The 27991-nt window shown below is 36.8% G+C and overlaps 1 protein-coding gene across 2 annotated transcripts; it reads right to left on the bottom strand.

Annotated features, from left to right (window-relative positions):
• Window positions 1–27868, bottom strand: LOC121425174. 2 transcript variants are annotated; one of them, XM_041621176.1, is made up of 12 exons: window positions 27835–27868; window positions 20585–22986; window positions 20045–20204; window positions 14641–15071; window positions 13885–13946; window positions 12477–13373; window positions 7548–7882; window positions 6783–6861; window positions 6297–6480; window positions 2489–3352; window positions 1868–2014; window positions 1–1243 (listed from the first exon to the last, which is right to left on the bottom strand). In XM_041621176.1, the coding sequence occupies exons 2-12, from the start codon at window positions 22908–22910 to the stop codon at window positions 369–371; spliced, it is 6360 nt and encodes a 2119-aa protein (XP_041477110.1). In that variant the 5' UTR covers window positions 22911–22986; window positions 27835–27868; the 3' UTR covers window positions 1–368. The 2 variants fall into 2 exon arrangements, with proteins under 2 accessions (XP_041477110.1, XP_041477111.1); XM_041621177.1 differs by having other exon boundaries at window positions 27839–27868.
• Window positions 27869–27991: the final 123 nt, after the last annotated feature.

Here is a 27991-nt window from a genome sequence, read left to right as displayed (position 1 = left end):
AAACTTCAAGATAACAAAGTGGCACTTCTCATGCTTGAGTGAACTTTAAACCCAAATTCTTCTTATTCTTCAAACAAATTGAAGCTCTCACTGATTTTTTTTTTACATTCCTTCTGTGGGTTACTTTTTTTCTAATTTTGACAATTTACATCTCATTTTCAAAGCTTTAATAGGATGTGCTTTTTCAAGCTGAAAAATATCTCAAAAATTATTTCGGGAGACTTATTGTTAATTTTGGGGTGACAGGTCACACATAATTTTTTTCATGACATACAGCATTCTTCAATAACGTCTTTCAAAGTCACCCATCTCCAGAGACTAAAGATCGTCCTATTAACATTGAAATCTGTGAATCAATCAATGATCATTCAAGGAGTGTCGCTCCTCCCTTTAGAACTCAACCAGCTGTGTAAGGCATCTTCGTTGATGGTAAGTGTGTAGGATTTCTTTCTCCTATTGCTGTTCCATGGCAAAGCATCTGGTTTGATTGTTAATGCGTGGAAGTGATTTTCAAGAACTTCTTGGATGGCATACTTAGTGTTCACCAACTTGGAAAACTCTTCTGAAGATAAGATGCCATGTTGTTGGCCACGCTGCAAGTCCATCAACTTGATGTTGACTTTAGTATTCGGCCTAGACTTTCTCATGCCTCTGGGTTGATCCTTTGGTAAAACATAGCATGCTGATGGCACTGTCCTTCCTTTCTTCTTGAGTAATCTGGGAGTGCCTTTCATTTGAGGCACAGACTGCTTCCTTGCTCCACACCGTCCCTTTCCAGCAAACCTTGCAGACTTCCTCAATATCAAATCCCTACCAACATCTACGACACTATTAGCACCAATTCCTGCTCCATCTCTCTGGCCAGCATCCTTCACCTGTCCATCCTGGTGACTCTGCTGGTGATGGACCTCATCCAGGAGTGTCTTCAAGCAGAAGTAAATCTCTGCATGGGTAGCTCCGACCATTACTGTTGATTCCCATAGATCAGTCTTGATATTCCTGTACATGGGGTAGATCCCAAGACCCATCCCATAGTGAAACACACATAGGGCATCCTCTAACCTATCATCACCTTTCCTCTGCCACATAATTGTCAAGAGCTTCCTGATGATCGGTGGAGGAATGACTAGATAAGACTCCATCATTTCTTCAAAGACCATCATGGCTAACTCATCATCTCTTTCTGTATCTAAGATCTTGCCTAGGAGATTGCTGTAAAGCTGTTTACATGCATCTCTACAACCTACAACAAAAATAAGATAAAATTTTCTCTGATATTTTAGTTTCCTTAATTTAAAGTTAATAATTTTCTATTCAAATTTACCAGAAAGGTGTATAAATATAAGCTTTGAATCAGTATTTCAGATTTTAATTCAGTCATGTTCAATTTCCTCCTAAGTATTGTTTTGCTAAAATCTGTATTCAAATTGACTACCGGTAGAAGTAAATTTTGTACATAAAAAAAGCTACAGGTCAACTGCATTAATTGAAACATTTGTAATTTGGAGATAAGCGTTTGGAAATAAACTCTAAAACAAGACATACATTGGAGGTTTAGTGACAGTTGAAAATTTTCCTTATAAGTTCTGTTATTAATCTACATCAGAAGTAAAAAGTAAAATAAACAAAAACATATTCTGTAGTTAAGATTATACAACAGGCGTCCTGCATCAGATTTAATCAACTCCTACATTGATTGAAACATTAATCCAAATTCAACACATTTTATGAGAAAAAAAATGAAATATTTTTATTTATAGTCATTTCTTACATCAGTATGCAATTGGGAATTTGCAATGCATGATGTCAAACAAGTGGCTCGCAATCTGCTAATCAGGAACCACTGGTATAAGATTCTTCAACTTACCGTCATACGCGATGAGATTAGAGAGAAGCACTCGACACTGCCAGAACTTTTTGCAGTCAAGTAGTGCCTCAGCCAATGCAAGAAGTTGTGACCCAAAGGAACGATCCTCTTTGGAGATTTCTCTGACAGTATGGCCCCATCCAAGACCTGGGTTAGTGTAAGAAATAGCGTACAGAGTTTTAAGGAGGGCATAAAGAAATATAATACATGTTCTGTGTAACAAGCTTCTTGCTTTGGGAGGATGACACACAGCTGAAAAGATATTGATCTGTTAGCTTGTGTGCAGGGGAAGATGCTGGTGGGGTTGGCTCAGGAGGTGCTTATCCTATCTTTACAATCTTGCTTACATGCTGCAGGCTATTTGTGCTCTGGTGAGCGACAGGATAGGAGAGATATATTATTTTACCATCATTATTCAAACAATCACACTAAACATTACATCATGCACAATGAATCATAAAAAATTATAACAAAAGCTCTGTACATAACTAGAAATTGAACCATTGTAATATGTAGTAGCTTTACAGAATTGAACTGCTAATGGACTCGACGCACACAGAGCAATATTGATCTTGTGTGAGTCTGCACAAAAATTGTTTCTGGCATTTAATGGATAGTTACCCTGAACAACAGTGAAAGCCATTGAGGGATCAAAGTCTGCCAACACACCAAGCACATCCCGTACAGTAGAAGAACAGTCAAATCCATGCAAGAAACCTGGTGATGCATCTTGAGATGCTACATCTGACAAAGATGCTAGAACTTCAGTTAAAGGGAGTTTGAGATGGTGCAACATCTGAAGAACACAGTAGGCATCCTCTCTAGGGTTGACAACTATTGGCTGATCCTGAATCTGCATAGATTCGTCTTGGATCTCAGTTGTGCCCACATGATCCTGGACCTGCATGGCTTGTTCCTGTACCATTATGGTCTTGTCTTGGGTCTCAGCAGTCCCTGAATGGTCCTGGATCTGCATGGTCAGCTTTCGGGCCTCAGTTGGAACCTGCATGGTTTCTTCTTGAGTCTCAGGGAGCCATAAAGAATTAGAAATCTGTGTAGTTTGGTCCAGGGTCTCCACTACATGTGCTCCCTGCTTGCCCTGGACCTGCATTGTTTGGTCTTGGGTCTGAATTGTCCCCAGCTCTTCCTGGATCTGAATGAGGTTTTCATCTTCACTTGATGGGGTGTTGTACGAGGGCTGATCCAGGAGCTGTGCAAGAGAGCACTGATCTTGATTAAATATAGAAAGGGTCTTTGCTGGCAGCGACCGGTCCTGGACCTCCGGGGATTGGTGTGTATTCACCTTGTGTGGTTGGTCCAGAAGATGTACAGGTTGGTTCTGAGACTGATGTGGGTCATCTTGCACTGGTACTACCTGGTCCTTCGATTGGTTTCCATTTTGTTCTTGGTTCAAACATCGAGAGACGACAGATAAGCCAAGCTGAACCAGAATGCACTCATCATCGTAATCCACAGAATAGTAGCCTATAAAAAATAATAAGTCCATTTATACAGTGCGTCCCAAAAAAAAAACGAAACCGAGATTTAGCGATGATTTATCATAACTTATTCACAGATACAATAGACAAATGACCTACCATTGTAAAGCTTTGAATCTCCTCTTTCATCTGAAATTACTTAGATTATTTCTCATTCATGCATGAGTGAGCAAAAACAATTTGAAGAGGGGATACCAACAAGTCACCACATTTTAAAAAAGTTCAATATCTGCTCTTTAATTTGATACCTCAATTACAGATATTGGTCAAGAAATAACAAAGCTCTGATTATTTGAAATAAGTCTCGAATTTCAATAATTTCATAAAATGAAGAGGTTTTACAAGCTAGCGTTCAAACTCACTTGACACTCTGTTTTGTTGACGATCAGCCATGCACTAAGTCTTTTGTTAATTGTGCGATAGCTTCTGTGGGAAACCGATGAAAACACGTTTATTTAATGAAATTATGGAAATACAAGTATTGTTTCAAGGGAACATAACTTTTTAAATTCTTGATCATTTTCTGTGATTAAGGTATCAAATAAAAGAGCAGATATTGAACCGCCAAATAAGTTTTTGGTATCTATTCTTCAAATTGATTTTGTTCACTCATGCATGAATGATGAATAATCTAAGTAATATTAGATGAAAGAGAAGATTCTAAGCTTTATATTGGTAGGTCATTTGTCTATTGTATTTATGATTAAGTTATGATAAATCATTGCTAAATCTCGGTTTCGTTTTTTGTGGGACGCACTGTATGGTGTAGTTACTATGTGCAAATGCTCTGTTGTACAACGCCTACTTAAACTGTCGTACGCGAGAAAATTGGTTGCTGATTGTCACAAAATTGGCACCGTTGCACGCATACCAAACGAAATGTATCATCCATAATGTACCAATGCGAAGTCAGGAACAAGATGATGTCACTATAAAAATTAGGATTCAATATATTGCGCTTAGTAAATGCCTGTGCAATACACACAGGGCTTACTGGCTAAATGCTCACTGCTGCTGAAGATCAGGGGCCTGTCTTACAAAGAGTTAAGATTGATCTGATCAATCGCAACTATGGAAACCCAGCGAAGTCAACATATGAAATGCATGTTTATTCAAAAAAAGATTTCTAGATATAAATGTAAATCCATTAAGTCATTGATTTTTTGAGAATTTGCTGTGTTTTCTTTTGTTAACAAAGGATATTTTGCAAATTTCCTGTAGAAAAAATTTTGACACTGATGGATTTCCATGGAGTTATGACTGATTGGTCATTCGTGACCCCCCCCCCCCCGAAATCCAACCACGGATTGCTCGCGCATAGAGCCAGATGTAAACTACAAGACTGTATAGTAACATTTTTAAAAAATTAATTGTTTTGATTTTTGTATTAATCAATTTAGCAAATAAGCATGTGAAATTTGCCTTATTTTGTTTTTTGTGTAAGTTTTTGCCTTTAACTCAATTTATATAGTTAGTAGAATGCTAATTTTTGGTGGGAGTATCAATTATTATATTTCTAACAAATATCTACAAAATAATTGCAAAAATATAATTTATTTCTTATGTATTTTATTGTTTTTTTTATTCTTGTGCATTTCTTTGTTTTTAACTGTTTTTTCCAATAAACTTTTTCAGGGACACTTTTGCAATCATAAATAGCATAAAATAAATCCATTTACAGCAACAAAAGTAAAAATAATTATACATATATGATTTTTGGTTGAAAAACACAATTTGCATTGACTTTGTTCACGGAATCATGTTTAGAGCAATTTTGTGTCTGACAATTTACAAAATGTTGTGTAATTTTGGAACTGCGCACCCAGGTGTCGCAAATTTGGTCTCGAAAAATGCGCAAGACTTGAAAGTAAATGTCAGCAAGCAATGTGGTCAAAAAAATTTGCGCGATGGCATAGTGACGAAATTTGTCAAGGGGGGGAGTCAAGTCAAATTGACCCCCCCCCCCGTTTAATAAGGGTTAATTCAACCTCAAAGACGTGCATTTTTGAGCGGCACTGCACAATTAGTGTGCAGCACTGTCCAATTATGGTTGCATCATTTTAACCAATAAAAGCGTGTAAAAACTGAGCCGTCATCTGAAATATGCGTTCTTTCAAAGGAAAAGTGTGCTGTCCACACTAGACGCGCATACTAGAAACATCTCTGATTTCATAAAAGAAAGCAGGTTTGACCTCTTCATCTGTGTGATTTTCAAAAAAATTTAAGGATTTAAACAACCTTCCCATTAAAGATTCATACTGCCGACCCGTTTTATGAAACAAATAATGCACAATTTTAATTTTTTTATGTATTGGCAATGCAAGTATCTTGGATAATTCACAACAAAATGCAAAAGCACTTGACGCAAGGGCCTTGTACTTGTCGCACATTGCAAATACCCTCAAGTGTGCTGCATCGACACAATACACTTATTAATGTGCATTATTTTATATCATTAACTCCACATTATGTGTATAATATAATTCACTTTTCAGATCCATGGTATGATGCCCATCCATGTTTACATCTATCCCACTTCCAGAAAAGAGATGATGTAGAAAATCTTTTATTATCCCAGGTATTTTCGGGTAAAAAAATAAATATGAGCTTTTTGTAGAAAATGTAAAGACAGTTCCTGAATTTGTTCTCTATTGAATTCTATAATTCCCATTCATTTTGTGCCAAGACCGCCTATTTTCAGTATACAATAATTGAAGTCAATAAAAACAGGTATCAAAGATGGAAATCTCCATGGATTAGCATCCTCTATGAAACCACATTGTTCCCCCCCCCCCCCTATTTTATCAAGCTAATAGAATATACGCTTTGGTGTGATATATCCTTTTTTTTCTTCTTCCGGTGATGCATATTTTATCTTTTTCCCAATTAGAGATTTGGTACTATTCCTTTCAGAGAAAAGTGTGGTTTACTTTTTAATGAAGCAGCATGGAACCCTGCAACAAATGTACAGAAGCTCTGAGAAGACTGGTAACATGCTCCCATCTCCAACCTCCTTGCAACTGTTTCCAAGATCTTTCTGTCTCTCCTAAAGGACAAACCTGATCGACACCACTCTGAAAGCAGCTTTCCAACCAAAGACACATCTTCACATGCCTAGAAAAGAAGGGAAATGATTTATACATTTTGCTTTGGTAGATTCAGCAATTTAGCTCCCCTAAAAGTAGCAACAAACTTAGTATGGTCAAGTTTAATTGACCCAAAATTAAATTTGACCTTGATCAAGTAGCCTTATTATTAACTGAATCACCATCACTGTTTTTATCATCATCTTCATAATCTTATCCTACAACAATATTATTTTCATTACCACCGTCCTAATATATCCAAAAAAAAGAAGAAAGAAGCATCCTTTTTTCTTCTCATCATATCACTTAAATTCATAACACATAGCATACCTTGATCTGATCTAATGCTTTGCTTAAAGAGGATGGGGTCTTGATGACTTTCTCTCTAATCAGATCATTACTTTTGTTTCTGCAAAAATAAACAGAATGCAAATTAAAAAACATTAATTTCATGACATAGAACACTCCTGGGCCCCGTAACACAAAGGTTAGCGATCAATCATGCGCTTGATTTTCATGATTGATTGTACATTGTAGTCAATGCAATCGATCATAGAAAATTGTTCTACAATCATTGCTAAGCTTTGTCTTACGGGCCCCTGGAATCAATTGATTCACCTCAAAAGTGAATTGCGATGAACTAGTTTATACAGATACGGGCAGCAGTGCACAACTAAAACAATCAAGTTGATTTCCAACTGGGATACATGGAAGTATTGCCGAATCTTGATGAGAATAGGCCTGTTCAATAAAAAAAATACCCTACACTAAAGTCCCATGTTTTCTCAAATCCAAATTCTACCATAATTACAGCAACTGTGAATAGTGAACATCTCAGAAAAAAAAGCTTCGTTTTAATATAGAATTTCCATTTCTGATTCACAGTTTTGTTGATTGGACTTGCTCTGATATTCTTGATATCCACTGCAAATTTCCTGATTCCCTTTTAAGTTTTCGGGGCCTTAAGACTTGTGCTTTCCATGAAATTTCAAGAATTCTGTTGTCTTCTTGGGTTAATTTATTTATTTCTGTTTTTACATCACTGGGGACTTTACTCTATCCCAAATAAAAGAAACCTTATATACTTCAACTTACATGTCTTGCAAAGGAACAGGACCACAGTCATTGTTGATATCTTTTCTTGACTCTTGGTCATTCAACAAAGATTTATCTGGAAGTTCAGTTTGGAGGGTGTTGCTGTTGTTGTCTTTAACTGGGTATGAGGATTGGTTACCCAGCAGTAATGCTCCATGTCCTACAAGTTCATGGTGGCCATTGTCATCGTTGTTGTGGCTGATGTGAGTTGACTGGTCACTTAGTAGATTAGTTGTTTCCTTGGTCTTTCCTGCCAAAACTGTCTTCTCAAGACCAAGGTCATCACTGCAGCCATCACAAACCATGCTCTCTGCAAGATATGGTCTTCCCAATGGCTGCATTTCAAATGAAAAAAAAGAAAGAGAACTTTAATAGCAAAAGGTACTGATATTGACCCCTACTATCCCACTATCAGGAAAATTTTTATGTTTTAGCTAGGGCTATCATTTTCTCCACGTTGGGGCGATTGCAGAATTTGCAGGGATATGTCTTTCACTTAATGGGCTACTTTGTAGGGGCAAAAAGCAGTGAATGCAAATATGGCCGGGCAATTCCATGTTACTCACGTTACACAATTTAGGCACCTTAACATATTGTAAATGCCATTTTTTGCTTAATGTGGCGTTTGACAATCTCTCTTTTCTGCACAAGGTTTATGACAACTCAATACACCTTGGGGCAGTTCCACAGATTGGTGGACATGAGCTTAAAAATTCAAATTCAATATTTTCTTGAATTTTTTAATACTTTAAGTCCTTCAAACATGATAGTTTCAGGAACAAGAAATAAAAAGTTTATTTTCATATGTATACTTAGGAAAAAAATGGTCAAAAGTTGTGTCTTCCATTGTGTACCAAAATACAAGAAAAATAGTGAAAAATGAAATATGCCTTATTACCATTTTGTTATTGCAACAACATACCACTTTATATATTTCTGAAGTTTAGAAGAGTCAAATTACTTAAAATACACAACCGCTTTTCAAGTAAATTTGTAGTACTCATTCAAAAATGAATATTGCAACCTGCTCAGGTGATGTAACGTGAGTAACTGAAAAAACTGACTTTGTTTTCTGAGAGAAAAATTCTTCACAGTTAATTGGTGGGATTTTAAATTCTCTTCCTTCAAACAATCTTTGACACAGTGATGACTATCAAAATCATTAAAAAGTATAATTTTTTATAAATATGATGAAGATAAACTGTAACGTGAGTAACTTTGTGACGTTAGTAACCATCATGTAATGTGAGTAACCAGTAAAATTATTCAGTTCGGTAACATTTTCTGTGGGATGTCAAGTTTTAAGTCTCATGGTGAGTTGTGAAGTTATTTTTGATTAATTAAAAGCAAAATGAGGGTACATCTCTTTGATGCGACTCTTTGTTCATCAAAATATCAGTGGTCATACAAGCACACAAAAAATTGAATATTAGTAGAAGTATTCACAATGCGAGAATGCATTAATAAGACTTGGTTTTGATTAACCAAACTTTAAAGGTTCAAACAACACATTGAATGCCCTTACCTGTAACCCAATCTAGGCCAGGGTATTTTGGGAGTTGATATGGCCCGGGGGGGAGGGGCTCCCAGGCCCCCCTTGAGATCTCGGCCATTGGCCGCACGATCATGCTGAAAAGTTGCGTGCAGGTTGTCTTGGACATAATCTACAATACTGTACAGTAATTTATTTCATGCAAATTGGTATTAAGCGGTTATGCTAATTTATGCATAATTAGTAAGCGAAATCATACTTTTCCCTCCTACTCCCTAATAAAGCTCTAATAGTTCCATTTTTTGGTATAAAATCTTTTTTTGAAGTTCCTAGCAATGAGTTTTACACACATTATTGACTTTTTAATGACATGTGTGTTGTTAACCATACATGGACAAAATGTAACGTGAGTAACTGTAATGTGAGTAACCATATTATCTGCACCCCAAGTAAAAACCATGTGTTCTTTGTTTTTTGAATTATATACAAAGTTTGTCTCTCTAATATACTTCTTTGAAATGGATATAATCAACTTTCATAAAAGCCTTGTATGAGGAGACTTTTCACTAATGTCGACTTTTCATTTTATGCATGTCAAAATCATGTAACGTGAGTAACCGACACATTCCAAAGATTTGCCAGGAGCATAATAGAATTTCCCAAGTTTTGTTTTTATACGAAGGATAGTCAGACTGTGTACTTTCTTGTGATAAGGAGATGTTTAGTTCCTATCAATAATTCTGGAGTTACAGCTCCAAGTATGAGTCAAGGTGTCTCCAACTGTAACGTGAGTAACCGTGGAATAGCCCCTTGGTATATTACCATAATTTAGTTTGACTATTCTATCCAGAAAATATAGGCAAGCAAATTCTTGTTACTCACGTTACATTTTTGGACCACATAAATCAAGAACATGACTTTGTTCAAAAAGTGTCCTCATACTGAGTGGAATAACAACTAGTGGGTTTATCTTTGACAAATTCACCAAAATTAGCATTACTCACGTTACACGTTACTCACGTTACATATTGAACGTAACTCATTGCCATGCTCCTGACCATGAATATTTGCTTGAAAGTGTACATTTAGATGTAATTAACTATTAGAATTTTTTTAGGCATAAAATGGAACAGTTTTATAAACCTCTTTTCTCAAGAATGACTGTATTGCCCATTTTATATGACTGATCATCAGCAATTACCACACATACACGTACGATGTCAATTTTAGTGAAAATACATGAATTTTGTAGGTGATGTGGAGTGAAAAATATTCTCCTTTAATTCTATTCTCCTAAAATGAAAGTCCTTTCAAGTTTCTCTGAATCACTGAGTCAGGAGACACTTGAACTTTACTTAGTAAGTCGTTTGAAGATTTTAATAATCGTGAAGCAAAATATCAACTGGCAGAATGAGTATTAAAAAATATTCCCCTAGACCCGACACAACATTTATGTGCAATCTGATCCAACCTCACACATGAACTTACATGTATATTTTATATACTCTATTATGTTTCTCTTTCATGAAATCCCATGAATTAATTAATTGTACTGTATGCAATATCAAGCAAACCTATCTGATAAAGTTAATGTGCTTGCTTAAAGATTAAGGGAGCAGAATTATGTGTTAAACAGATAATAAAGTAATTCTGACCAAACATTCTATCTAAATATTGCATTACAAGGTTAAGAAATTATCATATATCCCTTCCCCCTTCAAAAAATGCAAATTGTGAAAACACAAATTTTCACCTTTAACAAACTAAAATGAAATGTAATATCTTTTATGCTTTATCCATCTGTAATTATTAGCCAGCTTAATAATTTATGAAATAACTTATTTCTAGTACATGAAAGCAATGCACCAAAGTTTAGTGTTGGTATTTGAACATTAGGCTATATATGCAAATCATGCAGACTCTTATAAGCAAAGATACAAATTTATTCATCTTTATTGATGAAAAGTCTGAGAAAGGCTTAAAAATGAACAGTAAACTTGAAAGGGCAACAATTGTTAGCTACATCCGGTTTATCTATGTTAATGACAAAAGAATGTACATGTATGTAGTTGCAGCAAACAATTATTTCATGGGAAAGTCTTTAGAATCAAGGTTGATTGTCATTCTATTATAGATCTAGATAAATAACATAAACTTATCTTTGTGAAATCATGAAATCTTAGCTAAAAACTGACAACACTCATGATCACTAACACAGAAAAGCATATGTGGGACAGTGTACATGTATCAATATTGCTTGGAAACATCCCTGACTTTTGATGGAATTTACTTTGCTAATTTCTCAGCAATTACACATTTTCTTCAAGAGCCATTTGGCACATTTTTATTTATTTTTTATTTATTTAATATATACAAACACTTGGTTGGTCATTTCAATTGATTCTGATTGAACTAATTTTGTGATCTTTACCACAACTGGCAAATTTCTCTTTAATGACATTAATGACCACTTCAAAATGGTCATTAAAGGTCATTAATGGACCAAACTCTTTGTTTTTACCCCTTAGTCATACAGTAAAAGGGTACTGTACCATAGCCTGTGAAAAACATATCAATATCACAATTTTATGTCGTTACTCACGTTACACCATCGTTACTCATGTTACATTGTTACTCACGTTACATTTTTTTGGCCTCATTCATTGTAATACCATGACATGTATACAGCTCCTACTTTATTTTTCTTATCAGGTACAAGGAGAATGAAGAAAATTTCCATTGGCAAATTTTTGAATGGAAGGGAATATTAAAATATCAAACTTTTTCAGTTTTTTCGTTACTCACGTTACATTGGTTTAAGCGATGGGGTGGCATGCTTTTTACCCACTCATGGGATTGGAAGACACTTTTGTGTCTTTGGCAACTCAAAACTAATGCTCCATACATTCTAAAAATCAACTAAACAACTGCTGACCATTCTTTAATTATTTTTTAATTCAAATTAATTCTTTAGGTAAATTTTACTGTTTTTTCTCAATAGAGTTGTAAGTTGAGTTCAAATTTCAATATTTGCAATTCTTGATGGAATTTTTGGAAAAAAATGCTGTTCCGTATGCCCAGAAGTATACTGAACAAAATTAGGTGGGTGACAAGTTCCAAATTATGAATTTATTTTTTCACCCCATGGCACCCATCTCATGGAATTGCCCAAATATAATTCTGCCATTGTTAGAATATATTGTCTAAATAATCATAAATTTTTTTTGTGACAGATCTTGGGGCTACTCTAAGAAGAATGGTGCCACAAAGCATGCATTTGGGGGAATTTTAGGGGCTATTTGCATCTCTGTGTGTACAAATTGTGCGATATGCAGCCATTCACAGGCTAAATATGCATAAGAGTGACTGCAACAATACAAACAATGATTAAAAAATATCCCCTAGTATCTTCATAAGAATACTATAACTGCACATACCAGGATATCTGATCTCGTATCATAATTATGATCATGTGACGCTGCCATGTAACCATTGAGACCAATGAAGTGCCCGTTTGTGACCTGGTGAGCTGTTGTGCCATAGATGTTGCTGCCTTGATGTTGGAAGACTCCCTGCAGCACTGGATCAGGGAGATGATGATATCCTGGTACTGAACAGGCAGTTAAGGATTCACAAGATTTATGTTCCTGTGGCTGATCAAAGACTGGAACCAGCCTTGGTCTCAGGTCAGGCATAGTGTTTCCAAGGATCGTATTTGGGACATGGTTGAATCCAGCGGATGTTGCCATGACCTGAGGACACAGGACAGATAGATGGCATGCGGTGCACGGTTGAAGGAAATCATGTTCACAAACTGGAGGAATGGATACAGAATGCTGCTGCTTCTGCTTCCTCAGGTTCTTTTCCAATGCTTCCTGATCTGAGCTGAGGTACAGTGTTCTTGAAGGATTTCCTGGACATGGACACCCAAACATACCAGGACCTCTTGGTGGTTGCCGTACATGGTAGATCCTGTTGGATGTTTGATCTCCGACTCCCTGACTCCCTAACCAAGATTCCTCAGGAACAAAGCATGTCCCATCCATGAATTCTTCTTCAGCTACACTGATGACATGCCAACTACCATCCACACGGCTCTTCCACAGGACCTTTTGGATGCACCACCATTTCTCTATGGCATCCCATTCTCCCATTGGCATGAAGAAAACGCTGTTGGTATTGGACTCAACTAGAAAAGAAGGAAGCCACACCTCAGCAACTGCATGGTAGCTTTTCTGACCTCCTGGGTGGATGAAGACTAACAAAGGTGAGCCATGATGAGCTAGCTTCAAGATCTCCTGAACACCAATTCTTTGATCCTTCCTAGAGTGGAACTGAAAATGAAAGAACTTTTGTGATGTTGTTTGCATTGCATTATACAGTGTACAAACAGCTTTTCTCTAGACAATAAACCAATGAAAAGGTTATTATTTATATGGTTTCGCATACCCTAAGAATAATGTAGCACAGGAGGGACTATGTCAATGGCAAGCAAAGAGTTTAAGATGAAGGAAAGTTGTGGTAATGTTTGACATAATTTCTATCCGTGATACTTATGAATATCATGAAAAATTGGTCCACTGCTAATGCTCTCACGTTCAAAATAACAGCAGAAACTTCAAGGACAATAATTTGGGTGTAGTACCACACATGCTTAAGAGCACCTATGGCCTTCATCATAATTTTTATAGTCAAGTAGTCTGTCGTGTCCATTGCCGTTCAGCAACTACCAGTCTTTAGGTGCATTATAAACAGCCTTTTACAATCACTTTGAGACAATTTACTCATTACTCGAAGTCAAAACCAATACTAAATTGCATTTTTTCAAAAAACGTGTAATCTCACCTTCCGATCTCGTGGCATATTTTGCGGACCCCTTCTGTCTGATTCTTGAGTCATTACATTTCCTGTATAACAATTACCAAAGAATATGAAAAAAAACAATGAAATAAAACCTCCAATCCAGTACAGCACTAATGGAAAATACGATCCCTTGCAATGTGACACAGGCCGGGGCAGATCTAGCTTTTTTTACCAAGGAGGGGGTTTGACCGCTAAATTTGACAAGCAAGCAAAAAAAGGGTTTAACTACAAAATGACAGGTCATTTTAGGGAATTTTAGGTGGGCTTTTTTATTTTTTTTCCCCCCGGACATAATTATCCTTCCTCAAATTTTTAACATTTTTAAGCTTATTTTTCCAACATTGGACTAACCTATGGCTTAGAAATTCATTACTTGCTTCATTTTGTTTAATTTCAAGCCAGTAACCAAGGTTTTGGCTTCTAAATTTGTTTACTTATTTTGCACCGTTCAGATACTCTTGTTTATTTAGTATGAAAATCATGCTCATAAACAATGCAAAGACCGATAATTGGATGTAGCGTTGTGCTTGCATAGACTTTTGTACAGGCACCATATGATTCTGATAGACAATGGGTTCATAGTATGAACATATGTCAACTTTGGCCAATTGATAGAATAGGTTGATGACCCAACATGGTGTTCACATTCCAGTATTCCCTAAAGTTGTGCTTAACATTATGAACAGTATTATGAAACACGCCCCTTAACTAGCTATCAACAATGCCAATGATAAACACCTGGAACTGGTGTGCTCTGTGACCTATCTTCTATACCATCACTCCAGCTCAGTGGTCTGTTGACTATCTCAACGCTCCTCCTCAGTGACCTATTGAACATCTTATTACTTCTCTTGCTCTGTGACCGATCGTTCATCTCATGACTCCTTCCTACATCTTCGAGCTCTCCCGTCATTTCCAAGCCAATCTTCCTGAGAATCAGCACCTGCCACTCTACCAGGGGTCCAAATCCTGGACCCATCTTCCACGCTCTTGTAGGGTCCCTACAACCTTGAAGAGCAACCTCACCACCACCTCCAGGACCACGGTGAGGAGAGTGGATCAGTTGGTCAGCTAGCGAACAAATGGAGCGTTCATTGAGGAGAAATTCACAGATATTACGTTTCACTCTTGGAGGGGTCCTAGGATGTATGACATCCACTGTCTTGCTCCTGTACAATTGAATAACAGGGTAGTATGATTAAAAAGTACCATGTCAAAATGATTTCCTGCTTATAATTGGTAAAATCAATCATTCACACAACTCTCATCATAACAGAATTCTTATCTTTACAGTACATGAATATATTAACTGATGTCATGTTAAAAAAAATACTCTGTTCATATCAGCATTAGATATCACAACACATTGCATGTCAATGCTTAGCAACAAGGATCACCATCAATGCTAATAGCAAATTTGTGTGTAATGCAATATAAGGCACTGCATAGGCAAAATACCTTTTTTTTTATTCTTACCTAAAAGAAAAATAAATCACTGCAAGCCAACCAAAAGTTGGCCCGGAATAACAGAGTTTGGCAGACAAACTCATAATATCATTTGATGTGTATTCACGATGTACGTGTCATCATAACAAAATTATGATCTCATTGTAAGTGTGAAACGTATCATGCGTATCAGAGAGAGGGATCAGAGACAGTGAATGACATGACATGACATGACAAAGGCCCAGACTGAGACAATTCTACGCAATTGCACACCTCACGACTGGTCTACCAACGCGATTTTGGAAAAAACAGCAGTTTGGTTATTTTTGAGTACTACTACGATGAACAAAAAATATTCTAAATTGAGGTTCAGGATGACTATCAGAATGCTTTTATCAAAATGTTCAATTGCAAGTGTTCAGAGTAATTGCCAAATTAGCTAGTAACATTCAATAACATGAATCTATTAAAAAAAGCAAATTTCCTTTTATAGCTTTGATTAGGAATGATATAGCCATTACCAGTGATTTTTATCTGACAATCCATTTGACAATTCAGCACTTAGCAATCTAGTTTGTTCCACGATTTAATCTTAATATCAATCGTCTACATTCTATTCCAAATCAAATTTGGACCATATTTGTAAGGTGTGCAGTGGCCTTAGGACTTCCTATCCATGAAGCAGAAATCTGCTTAGAATGCACATGACAGCTTAAAGGTTAGTCCCAGCAAAGGTAGGAATTAACCAAACAATACCAAACTTAGGGGATAAACATACAAAATGAGCAAGGAAGGGCCCCATTAAAGTTCAGCCCCTCGCCTCCCCCCACCATATATAGGATAGGTCACAAGTCAGTCATGTGATACAGAGTAGTTTCTCCATCCATTATCTCTCGCAGTAATTTTTTGTGTTTTTTGTGATGTATTCAGAGTAATATGAGAAATGGAATTGGGTAACAATGGGTAAATAATTAGAATAAAGTTTTATATACAGAGTTTTGCATGCTTATTTTGTTTGGACGATATCTGGACCAAATTTGTAAGGTGTGCAGTTGCCTTTAGACTTCCTATCAATGAAGCAGAAATCTGCCTAGAATGCACATGACAGCTTTAAGGTTAGTCCCAGCAAAGGTAGGAATTAACCAAACAATACCCAACTAAGGGGATAAACATACAAAATGAGCAAGGAAGGGACCCATTAAAGTTCAGCTCCTCGCCTCCCCCCACCATATATAGGATAGGTCACAAGTCAGTCATGTGATACAGAGTAGTTTCTCCATCCATTATCTCTCGCAGTAATTTTTTGTGTTTTTTGTGATGTATTCAGAGTAATATGAGAAATGGAATTGGGTAACAATGGGTAAATAATTAGAATAAAGTTTTATATACAGAGTTTTGCATGCTTATTTTGTTTGGACGATATCTGGACCAAATTTGTAAGGTGTGCAGTTGCCTTTAGACTTCCTATCAATGAAGCAGAAATCTGCCTAGAATGCACATGACAGCTTTAAGGTTAGTCCCAGCAAAGGTAGGAATTAACCAAACAATACCCAACTAAGGGGATAAACATACAAAATGAGCAAGGAAGGGACCCATTAAAGTTCAGCTCCTCGCCTCCCCCCACCATATATAGACCAATTTCACGGCCGGTTTATGTATTTGGCCCTCTATCGGCGACGCCATTGCTGCGGTGGGCAAGTGCGCTGACCGCGATTGGCTCTGTGTACAAATTCAATGAAAGATTACAGATAAGCTCTGATACTGTGTCATTAACTTCATCATAAATCAATAAAATAAAGCATGGACACCTGGGTAGACGATGTAAGACAATGGCCATATCTGACCGATGAAGGTATGATGAATTTTTGCACTTTGGCTACTTTTTCCCCTTAGTTTTGTCAGTAAAAGTGAGTTGATGATGACCAAGAATCGCTGTTGGTTTTCATCAGGGAGCTCACTTCTTGTTGCTAGTAAATTGTGTTAGAGTAGCGGGAGAGCGAACGAGACATAGAGTGAGAGAGAGAGAGAGAGAGGATGAGAGAGAGGATGAGAGGGGAGAGGGGGGAGAGAGTATGTGTGAGAGGAGGGGGATAGTGAGAGGGGAGAGGGGAATAGTGAGAAAGGGGGGGTAGTGAGAGAGAGAGAGAGGGGGGGCTAGCGAGAGTGAGTGTGAGAGAGGGATAGTGTAATACAGAGAAGGGGATAGTGAGAGGGAGAGGGGGGATAGTGTGAGATAGATAGAGAGAGAGAGAGAGGGACTGATATTTCCATCTAAGCATGATCAAATAAATCCCCCCTCCCTCCCCCCACAAAAAAACCACCACCACCACATTTTATGCAGGCCTATAAGTATCCAAAAGGAGGGGGCAAGGCAAGAGAATAAAACAGAGAGGAAGGAGAAAGGAGGAAGGGGAAGAGAGGGCCAGGGCCCTGTTTCATAAAAAGTTGTTATGATAGCAACTCCTGCTGGAATGTTAACTACCATGGTAACAGTGAGAATGCCCATTTCATAAAAAAAAGTTATGATAGCAACTCTTGCTGGAATGGCAATTTTTATTATAAAAGCCAATCAGGAAGCAGAATTCTCACTTTTGCCATGGTAGTTACCATTCCAGCAGGAGTTGCTATCATAGCAACTCTTTATGAAACAGGGCCTTGAATGGCTTTTTTGGTGAAAGTTGTCATTCCAGCAAGAGTTATTGTAACAGCTCTTTATGAAATGGGATCCAGATCCAACAACATAATGCTTTTTTCATCTAAGTAAATCTACCTATGGGCCATCCACTCCCCCCCCCCACTCTCTCTCTCACACTCACACACACACACACCTATGCAGGGAGTACGGCTTCACACACAAACAGGCTTCATGAGTCCAAGGCGAGTGAATTTCACATTCACTTTGCTTCCACTCCTGAAGCTTTCTCCAATTGTTGTGGCAATTGAACACAGCACAGCTGCGACCTGAACTTCTCAGATTAATGCTCATTGTGAATCTTACAAGAAATCTGCTCAATTGGTACAAAATTAAAAAAAATCGAACGAATGTACCAAATACCCTATTGACTTGTGTACTATAAAAGTTGATTCGCCCACCGCAGCATGGCGACCAGTCTGCTGCCCTCTCACGTTGTGAAATTGGTCTATAGGATAGGTCACAAGTCAGTCATATGATACAGAGTAGTTTCTCCATCCATTATCACTCGCAGTGATGGAACTTTTTTTGCGTTTTGATGGTCACTTAAAGGTATTGTTTAACTTTGTGAGCAGCCAATTTTAAAAATTCTTGAACCAAGATGAAACAGGTGTATAAGTGCATGTATTAGAACTAATTAACCCTGAAAACAACCATTATTGAGAATGAAAAGCTAAAACTACAAGGCAAACCCCTATTTTGTGAATAGGCGTCTTATAGACACCTGAATAGTACACATAAGTGTATGGGATGAAATTAAGATGGTGTTTCCGGTCACTTTATATTTCAATTTTTGAAGCACTAAATAATCATTTTCGAACGCAATTTTTTCTGGGCTTCATTTTTGGAACATATCACAGACACAGGTGACAAGTGTGACCTTCTAGCTCAGATTTTTTAAAAGTAAAACCAATGTTAACCAATCACTTTATGCCCACAGGCTCATATTGCATTGTAAATTAGTTTGAGTATGCACAAAATAAAGCGTCATTGGCTTTCAATTTTTGGTTCCATTTTTCTCTCATCACATGCAGTGACAATCATGCAAGATCTAGATGAGAACACGCAGTCTACATATGCACTAGCGGCAGGGGCAGAAATCTGTCCCAAAAGGTAGGGGGGACAATTAAGGAGCTGGAAAATTTGACAAGCAAAAATAAAAGTTTTCACCCAAAATTTACGCTCATTTCGACGAAAATAAATTTGACAAGCATCACAAAAGGTCATTTCGTCCTTAAATACATGTTTTATTTCGATTTTTACTGATGTATTTCTTACCATCATAAAAGACCACAAATAGTAGGGGGGACATTTGATATTGTGTTCCCCCTACTAATTTGAGTAGGGGGGACATGTCCCCCCTGGGATTTCCGCCCATGACTAGCGGTAAAACTTTGCACAAAATAAAAAGTGCATTGACCCTAAATTGTTTTGTTGTGAGAGTAATACACCTTTGTGACGTCACAATTATCTTGCTCGAGATGTAAATGCTTGCGCGCTGTTCACATAGGCACTGGCAATTATAGATAAAATCAATTAGAGTGATTTTTAGTAGGAAATCTTACTTTTTCAAAAATCAAATTCTTTATTGAAGAAAAAAATGAACATTGGTTTCTTCTTTTAAAGTGGTATGGTACCAGATGTGGAATATACAATCACCTCTTGATTTTGGGTGATGAGGCAAAAGTATCACTTTCTCTGCGAGTTAGATGTTCTCTCTATCTAAAATATCCTCAGCTTTGCTTCAGAAAGAGAGCTACATCCAGCTTGCCTGCCTCAAAAGTGATAGTTTGCATATCGCCTTCACCAACAATGTATTACATATACATGTATAAACTCTTATAACTTATAAAAATCCCCATACACAACAATTCCAAATGGGAAAAAAAACATGAGAAAAAATAGCCCCCATGATGGAAAACAAATCCAAGGAAATTCAACTTTGAAAAAAAGACCTTGAAGAGATTAGCCCCCCTAACGACATAAATTTCCCTAAATACTCACCCAGTTTCCTCCTCAATGGGCATGTCAAACCCTGAAAGTGATCCTAACTCAATGCCAGTGAAGATAGGAGATTCCGCAAGCAAGGAGAAGCAGTCATTGTCTGAGAGTGGGATATCGCTTTCCAGGGGGCACATGGCAACAAACTCATGTAGGAGATCATCTGCATTTATTGAATAAACGGTGCAAAAAAAATATATTAAACCATGTGCAAATCACAATGGTGTGTGAAACTGCCTAAAATCAACTACCCTCCATCCTAATTGAATGTAACTTCACAATTTATTTCAGTATTGAACACCATTTCTATCAAGTTAATCCAATCATTACAACAACCCAAGGGTCAATTAAAGCTGAAATAGTTGCAAAAGTCAAAATGTACAATTCTTTTACAATGATACCCTTTATTAAGTGCTCAAGAGAATGGATAGACATCTTCCAAAGACCAAACATAACACTTGATATACAACTTTCCACACCTCCCACTTTCCTCTCCCTGCATATTCTGAGCAAGTCAACACTGAATGTGCAACTATTACTCACCATCCAAAGTACTCTCCAGTTTTTCTTGGTTGATGCTCGACTCTCTCTGTGAATAATTCTCAGACTTTTTACAAATGCCAGTATCAGTCCACAGTTGTTTATACCTTTGGTAGCTCTCCTTCAGACGAAGTCTTTCACTACGCCTAAGGTTCAAACTTGAGGATCGCGGTTGTACTTTATCTTCCTGTGTTCTTCTGGATCTCTTGGGCTTTGAGACTTGTTTGGCATCAAAACTGATGTCACTGATACCACTATCACTTCGTAGTTTCCCTGTATCATTTGTTTGGTTGGTGTTTGTTTCAATGACAAGGTTGTTGTTTGCATCAGTGACCAAGTTATTGTTTGCTTCAGTGACCAGGTTCTTGATTGTTTCAATAGACACATTATTGTTTGCTTCAATGACCAGGTTGTTGTTTGCATCAGTGACCATGTTATTATTTGTTTCAGTGACAAAGTTATTGTTTGCTTCAGTGATTAGGTTCTGGTTTGTCTCAAAGGTCATATTTATGTTTCTTTCAATGGTCAGGTTATTGTTTGTATCAATGACCAGGCTTCTGCTACCACTTCCAAACTGTGATTCATCTCTACCTTCCTTTCTCCTTGTGGATATTGTTCCTTCATCACTGATACCTCTATTACATTGTGATGGGGATGTTTCCTGTAATGCATCTGAATCCATGATGATTATATTGTTGTTTTCATCACATATATGTAATCCTTCTCTGGATTCACTCACATTCCCCTCTGCCGTTGTTTCACAGTGATCTGTTGGTTCGAGGTAACTGCCAAGTTGGGTGAGGTATTCATTGATGTTCAGTGTGCATGGGTTATTTTCATCTATACTGAAGTCTGGATTGACAAGTCCTCGAGTAGACCCAGAAGATGCAAGCAGATTCTGCTTTGATGAGAAGACACCAAACTTTTGTTTCCTAGACCTAATACAGCACTTCCTAAATTGCTCTGCATTATCAGGTATCTTGTGCTCTGAATTAATCTTCCCATCCTTGAGCAAGACAGAACACTTACTTTGCCGACCCCGACACTTAAGAACTGGACTATCACTTTTTGAAGACGAAGTCACTGTCTTTTGTAATTTCCTTTTGTTTCTGGGTCTGCTAAGTTGTTTAGGCCCAGCAGCAGTTGAACCTGAAGGCATTTTGTTTACACCCTTCAATTTATCTGATTGGCCTTGATGCTTTGGTTGTGCACAAGATGAGACAGAAATGAGTAGAGATTTGGATGCATCTTTAGACCTTTTGGGCCTGCCTCTTAGCCTACTACTTCCAGAACCTGTATGAGAAACTGTCACAATTTCTTGCAAATCCTTACACTTTGTATGTCTACCTCTTGGCTTAGAAGTTATAAGACATGATTGAGAAACTGGCATAGTCTGTTGTGAATCCCCTAAACACTTCCTTTTGTTTCTTGTCTGATGATTTGCAGGAGTTGACTGAGATATTGGCACACCATGATTTACATCCTGACACTTCTTGGGTCTGCCTCTTCGCTTAGAAACTTGTTCAGAGATTTGTGAATCCTGACTTTTCCTGGATATCATACCACGATTAGACTTTACAGATACAGGAGATTTTGGTAACTTCATCTTTTTAAGAGATTTGCATTTACCCATTGGCCTTATGAGTGCTGATTTAGAACTTGGAACTGTAAGTGTGTGCACTTCATCTTCACATTTCTTTGGCCTGCCTCTGCGCTTATGAAGTCCTTCTGTGACTGTTCGTGCTGCATTCAACTGCTTCTTAGGTCTGCCTCTGTGCTTTGTTGTCGTCTTACTTGCAGGTCTCATCACCTTTTCATTGTCATGTGATATTTGTTCTTTCTGACAGATCCTACTTGTAATCGAAGAGCCTTTGTGCGGACTATTTTCTGGCTTTGGCACACCATAGGGTTTAGATTTTACAGTCAAATTACAATGTCTGGCGACTCTCCCCATATTATACCAATTGCTGAATTCAATCAAGTGCAGAACAGTCCTGTCTACAACAAAGTCCTGGAGACGTTTTGGCAGTCTGTGATTTCTGGTTGGTGCTTTCCAGCAATTGAGCAGTTCGTCACAACTTTTTCTTCTGTTGCCTCTCTTGTACTTGACATCAGATTTAGCAGCTAGCTCATGTATTTCCCTTGGCTTACAGGTCTCACATAAGCTCTGTAGATGCTCTCCTGGCCAAGCAGACTTTGGTGTCTGTATGTCTCGAAGGACAATTTTGATTTCCTTGAGTCTTACTGCTGAACAGTCCTTTCTTTTATCTCTTTCAGATTCAGGAACCACCTCTGGATCTCTGGGTTCTTTAAAGACTTTACCTTCCATGATGATCTTCTCTTTGTGACCATTTTAAACTCTATCTTTGTACAGTCGCATTCTCTATTCTCTAGTAATCGTTGATCTGAAAGGTAAGTATACATTCAGTGTTAGCACAAAGTGTAAAGTAACACATGGGGCTTTATTCAGATATAATGCACCAAAGTTCAGCATAATTGTTCAGTGTACATATACATGCATCAAGTCTCAAAAAGTGGTCAAAATTGCCCCAACAAACTCATGCCATCATATTGCATGTTATTTGATGTTATAATACCTGTCATTACATCACAAGGCATGTTAAAGTTAACATCAAAGGGTACATATTATTCAGACAAAACTCTTTGTTTAAATTTGCATCCACTTTGATTGATATTCAATTGTAACATTTTTCTTTTTAACTCGAGTCCCCAAACCTAAGCAGATCACTGTCCCTCTGATCTATGAATATGAACCAAGTTTGATGTTGACCCCTTAAAATTCATTATCAGTTGTCAAATTTATAAATATTTCAACATTACCACTATGACCTTTGACCTTGATACTCCTAAAACTATTAAAATAATTGGTATTCACATATGTATACAGGATTGTGATTTTTGATTAAACATATATTTAAAATATTCTGACTTCATTGGTTGAAAACATTGCTCTGAAGATGAATGCTAAGGTATATTGTGAATAGAACATCTTTTTAAGAAAAAAATGTAAATTGTCTATAAAAAGATGATGCAACATTTGGAATGCCTCAGGTAGCCTCACCTGTATTATGCGATGCAGTAAAGCATCTAAGATGATAAATCATTCATTTAAAAAAATACTCATATGATAATAAAATACTAGGTTCATTGACCTAAATGACCTTTGACCTGGATCACGTGACCTGAAGCTTGTGGAAGAGGAACAATAGTACTTGATTACCCTTATGTCCAAGATGATGGCATTTCAATACCCCCAACATGGTGAAAGTTCATAAGCCCTAAGTGACCTTTGACCTTAATAAATCAAGTTTCATGTGGGCGCGTCATGGTCTAGTGATTCTGACTCTCAACTTTCAAACAGAGGGTCGTGGGTTTGAATCCTAGCCATGGTGTGTTTTCCTTCAGCAAGAAATTTATCCACACTGTGATGCACTCGACCCACGTGAGGTAAATGGGTACCGCCCGGAAGTAATTCCTCAAAAAGCTGTGCGTACCAGAATCGGTAGACTATCTTAGCCGGGGTAATATAGGAGCACCTTCAGCACCTAGCAAAGTAGATATGTGCGCTATACAAATCCTATATTATTAATAGATCCATTTACTTTGAAAGTTAAGACATTTCAAAAGCTTAACTTGGTTAACAGTGCAATGTTGAAAACCCTAAAGTTAAAGTTTAAAGCTTAAAGTTTAAAGCTTTAAGGTTAAAGTTCATTGACTCTACCTGTAAGTGAGCTTTGACCTTAATCATGTGACCGATTACCAAGAACTAATAGACAAAAAAGTTATAACATTTTTTAAAAATACCCCAAATTATGTCCAAAGCTCATTGACCCTAAATGACCGTTGACCCTAAATGGATGACATAAAAATCATACAAGACAATCAGTGATAGTTGATTGCTCCTATGTGACATGTCCAACTTACATGCAATAGACCTACATACTTTGTTATGATGCCATTTCAAAAGATCGAAGGGCAAGTCCACCCCAACAAAAAGTTTATTTGAATAAAAAGAGAAAAATCCAACAAGCATTTTATTTCTAAAAATGTGAATAAATACAACAAAGAAAATGAACACCTACTTGTAAGGAGGTTTGATTGATAATTGATGAAAGGAAAATAAAATAATGTTCGAATAATTGTTCAACAACTCAACATGAAACATAACAGAGACCAAAATGAAGAATTAAGTAACAAAGAGATCTGAATCATGTGTTTACATCTATCTCTATGCATATTTATTAAAATATCTGTCTTCTTACACACTTTGCCTTCCCAGGCCCCCATAAAAATAGGTTCTGCAGTAGCGTAACAATATATAAATTAACCTAAAGGTAACCAATGAAATGTCATAAAAAGGAAGAATGAACTAAAATGTAGTAAATCCAACCCAAATCATTAAAAAAGGAGGATGGGTATTAAAATGACCAGTAATTATGTCATGAAAAAATGTTCAACAAAAGAACCAGATGTGAGGATGGAATGAACAAGCATATCTGAAAAGGAAAGGAAAGGAGATGACTACAGAAGTAGGACAGGATAATGGCTGATGTGATAAGAACACAATCCAGACTAAAGAAAGCTTACTGAAATACATATGAACTAAACTGAACTGAAAATCAAACTGGAACGAATTTAGTATGCCTAATTAACTGAACTAAACAGAGGTCAAACAAAAGCAAACCAAAATACAAGATTAGAATATAGATATAGATCTAGTGCCTATAATATTATTACTTTTACTGTTTTTTTCTCTGCCAGTTTCCTTTTGATCACCTTTTTACACAAATGTTTGCATGATCAGTGTGACATTGTGACCAACATTTTTTTATCATTCATTTGAATGAAATCTTATATTTATAGTTGTAGATCTAGTTACTACTTGCATTTGTAGATCAAAATCTAACATTAACTTAGAGGGAAATTACTGGAGCAGAACTGGAATATAATAATAGATCAACTAACCTAATATTGAATTCTGAAATATGGTCTAACCAAAAAACTTTTCTGTCACAAAAATGAAATCAATTTCTGGATATTGTAAGTTAGATCTAACATAACAGTCTTGATTTTACTTAATATCTACTCATCAAAACAGTAGCTTTAAGTTAGATCCAACATCAGACACAAGTTTTTCTCCAAGCCTAACATGGGAATTGGCCCTGGCCCTTAAAAATTTGTAAAACTTAAGAGCAGATCTACGTTAGGCAGGGCGACCAGACGTCCCACATTTCCCGGGATCGTCCCGTATTTTGCTCCTTTGTCTCAGTGTCCCGACAAACCCTTCCCGGGACGCCTACCGGTATTTGTCCCCTATTTCAGAATATTTAACAAAGGGTACATTAATACATTTAAAAGTGACAAATTTTCATCAAATAATCAACAGATGACGAAGCAGAGCCAACAATAAAATTGTTAACTGTAAACTTTTGCAAGTTCTGCGGTGATTTTCTTGCTAACCCAATTAAATATATTGCAAACGAACTGGCCAACTAACTGCCTGTGTGTAGCAGGCTACTATAGCCAGGCATAGATCGGAGCAGATTCTCAATGGTGCAAACAATCTCACATGATAAACAGTTTTTCCACCAAAATAATCACAGAATCGGCAGGACATTTTATAATAATATTATGGATTCTCAGATTACTGATTTGGAGATGTAATCGGAAGAACAAAGTTATTGAGTTTTCATAACTAGATCTAGTTGTTTCAGCTTTCGTTTTGAGTCTTGGTGAGTATGATGCCGTGATGTTTCATCTAATTTCTAAGTTTGACAATGTTTCCATTTAAAATTTTATTCATTTCTAAAACATTTTACTTTTTAAGATTTTAAAATCATATTTAAAAAACTTTTTAAGATTTTAAAATCATATTTAAAAAACACTAAATATCAAGATTTTTGTTAGATTGGATTTTTTTTGCTTGACGTTCAAACTTTTTTCCTTTCTTTTCTTTCGTTCTTTCTTCATGATCCTTCTATCCTTCCTGTTTGCCATTTTTTGTTCCATCTATCTTCATTTCTTATCTTTCTTTCCTGAACCTCTCTCTCTGTTCATTTTGCTTTCTTTCCTTCTTTTTCTTACTTATTAAATTTCCGTTTTTTATTTCCTTCATTCTTTCTTTCCTTAAACTTTTCTTTCTTTCTTCCTTCTCCCATGTTCAGTTTTCCTTTTCTTTTTTGCCCTTTCTCTCTTTCCATTATTTTCTTTTTTTTCATTACGCTCCTCCCTTTATTCTTACCTCCCTCTCTCCTCCTTTATTTCATTCTTTTCCCTTATTCTTTCTTTACCTTCCTTCCTTCTTTCCTTCCTCCCTGTTTTCTTCTTTCTTTGTTTTTATCACAGAATGAAGGAAACATTTTTCTTTCCTTCATTCTTTCTTTCCTCCTCCATTTTTCTCTTTTTCTTTTTTTCCTTTATCTGTTTTATTTTGTCTTTCACACATTTATTCATATTTCCTTCCTTTCTATATTCATTTCAAAGAATGACAGAAACCTTTTTTCTCTCTTTTATTCTAAATTTCTTTTATATTTCCTTCATATTTTCTTTCTTCTCAATTCATCTCTTTTCTTTCTCTCCTTTATTCTTTCGTTCACCCTCCTTTCCAATTCTTTATATTTTTTTCACAAGTCTAACACTGTTTATAATAGCCTTCTTTGTTGATCTTCATTTTTCAATTGTCCCGTATTTCATTTTGTGAAATCTGGTCACCCTGACGTTAGGTCTAGTCTGACTGTTAAATAGGCCTAGATCTAATAGACCTAATGAAAGTGTCATTAACTTCTTCGTTACTTGACAAAAGTCAAAACTCAAAACTTTGAGACCAACTTTTTGGCTTTTGCATATTATAGATTCTTGAGACTTCTAACATGATCAATTATCGATGACAATATTCTTTATTTCAAAACATTGCTATTATTACTTAAGCTGAACTGACAAAAATCCGATGGACGGCATGAACAAAAAAGCAAAATGGCAAAAGGAGAGGAGGTCCTCCGCCAACTTCGGGGGGACGATGGAGCTCCAATCCCCTGACTGGCCGGCTTAATAACAAAGCAGAGACCAGAGTGAAGCGCATTTACATTTTTACTGCTACTAGGGCCTACTACAGTACTAGTACCGTACTAGAACTGCCTTGGTGTAAATTTCAGTGAATGAGCGAAACACGGCAGATTTAAATAGGATGTAATTGAATCAAGAACTGAAAAAATGCTTAATGAGCGACTAAATACTTACGAGACGTCCGGACGGGTACACCGCATACAAACAAGCAAGGCCAGTACAGGCGCTTTACAGCTTATACTCGTACTCGTATTATCCCGGCCGCGCGTTTCCGTTTTACACCCTGGCGAAGGCATTTTCCGGAAAAGTAGCCAAAAAGCGACTAGT

Source organism: Lytechinus variegatus, chromosome 12 (assembly GCF_018143015.1).
Source record: "Lytechinus variegatus isolate NC3 chromosome 12, Lvar_3.0, whole genome shotgun sequence".
NCBI classification, from domain to species: Eukaryota; Metazoa; Echinodermata; class Echinoidea; order Temnopleuroida; family Toxopneustidae; genus Lytechinus; species Lytechinus variegatus.
Note: the sequence above shows the minus strand (reverse complement) of the source record. Positions and strands in the feature narration are given on the sequence as shown.

What these genes read in the sequence shown, in the direction of transcription:
- LOC121425174 (XM_041621176.1), bottom strand. Translation starts at nt 22,910, where the DNA reads ATGGAAGGTAAAGTCTTTAAAGAACCCAGAGATCCAGAGGTGGTTCCT. An exon ending in ACTGGAGAGTACTTTGGATG is followed by an intron (nt 20,205 to 20,584) that starts GTGAGTAATAGT and finishes CAATAAATGCAG; the next exon opens with ATGATCTCCTACATGAGTTT. An exon ending in TAATCTCATCGCGTATGACG is followed by an intron (nt 1,244 to 1,867) that starts GTAAGTTGAAGA and finishes TTTTTGTTGTAG; the next exon opens with GTTGTAGAGATGCATGTAAA.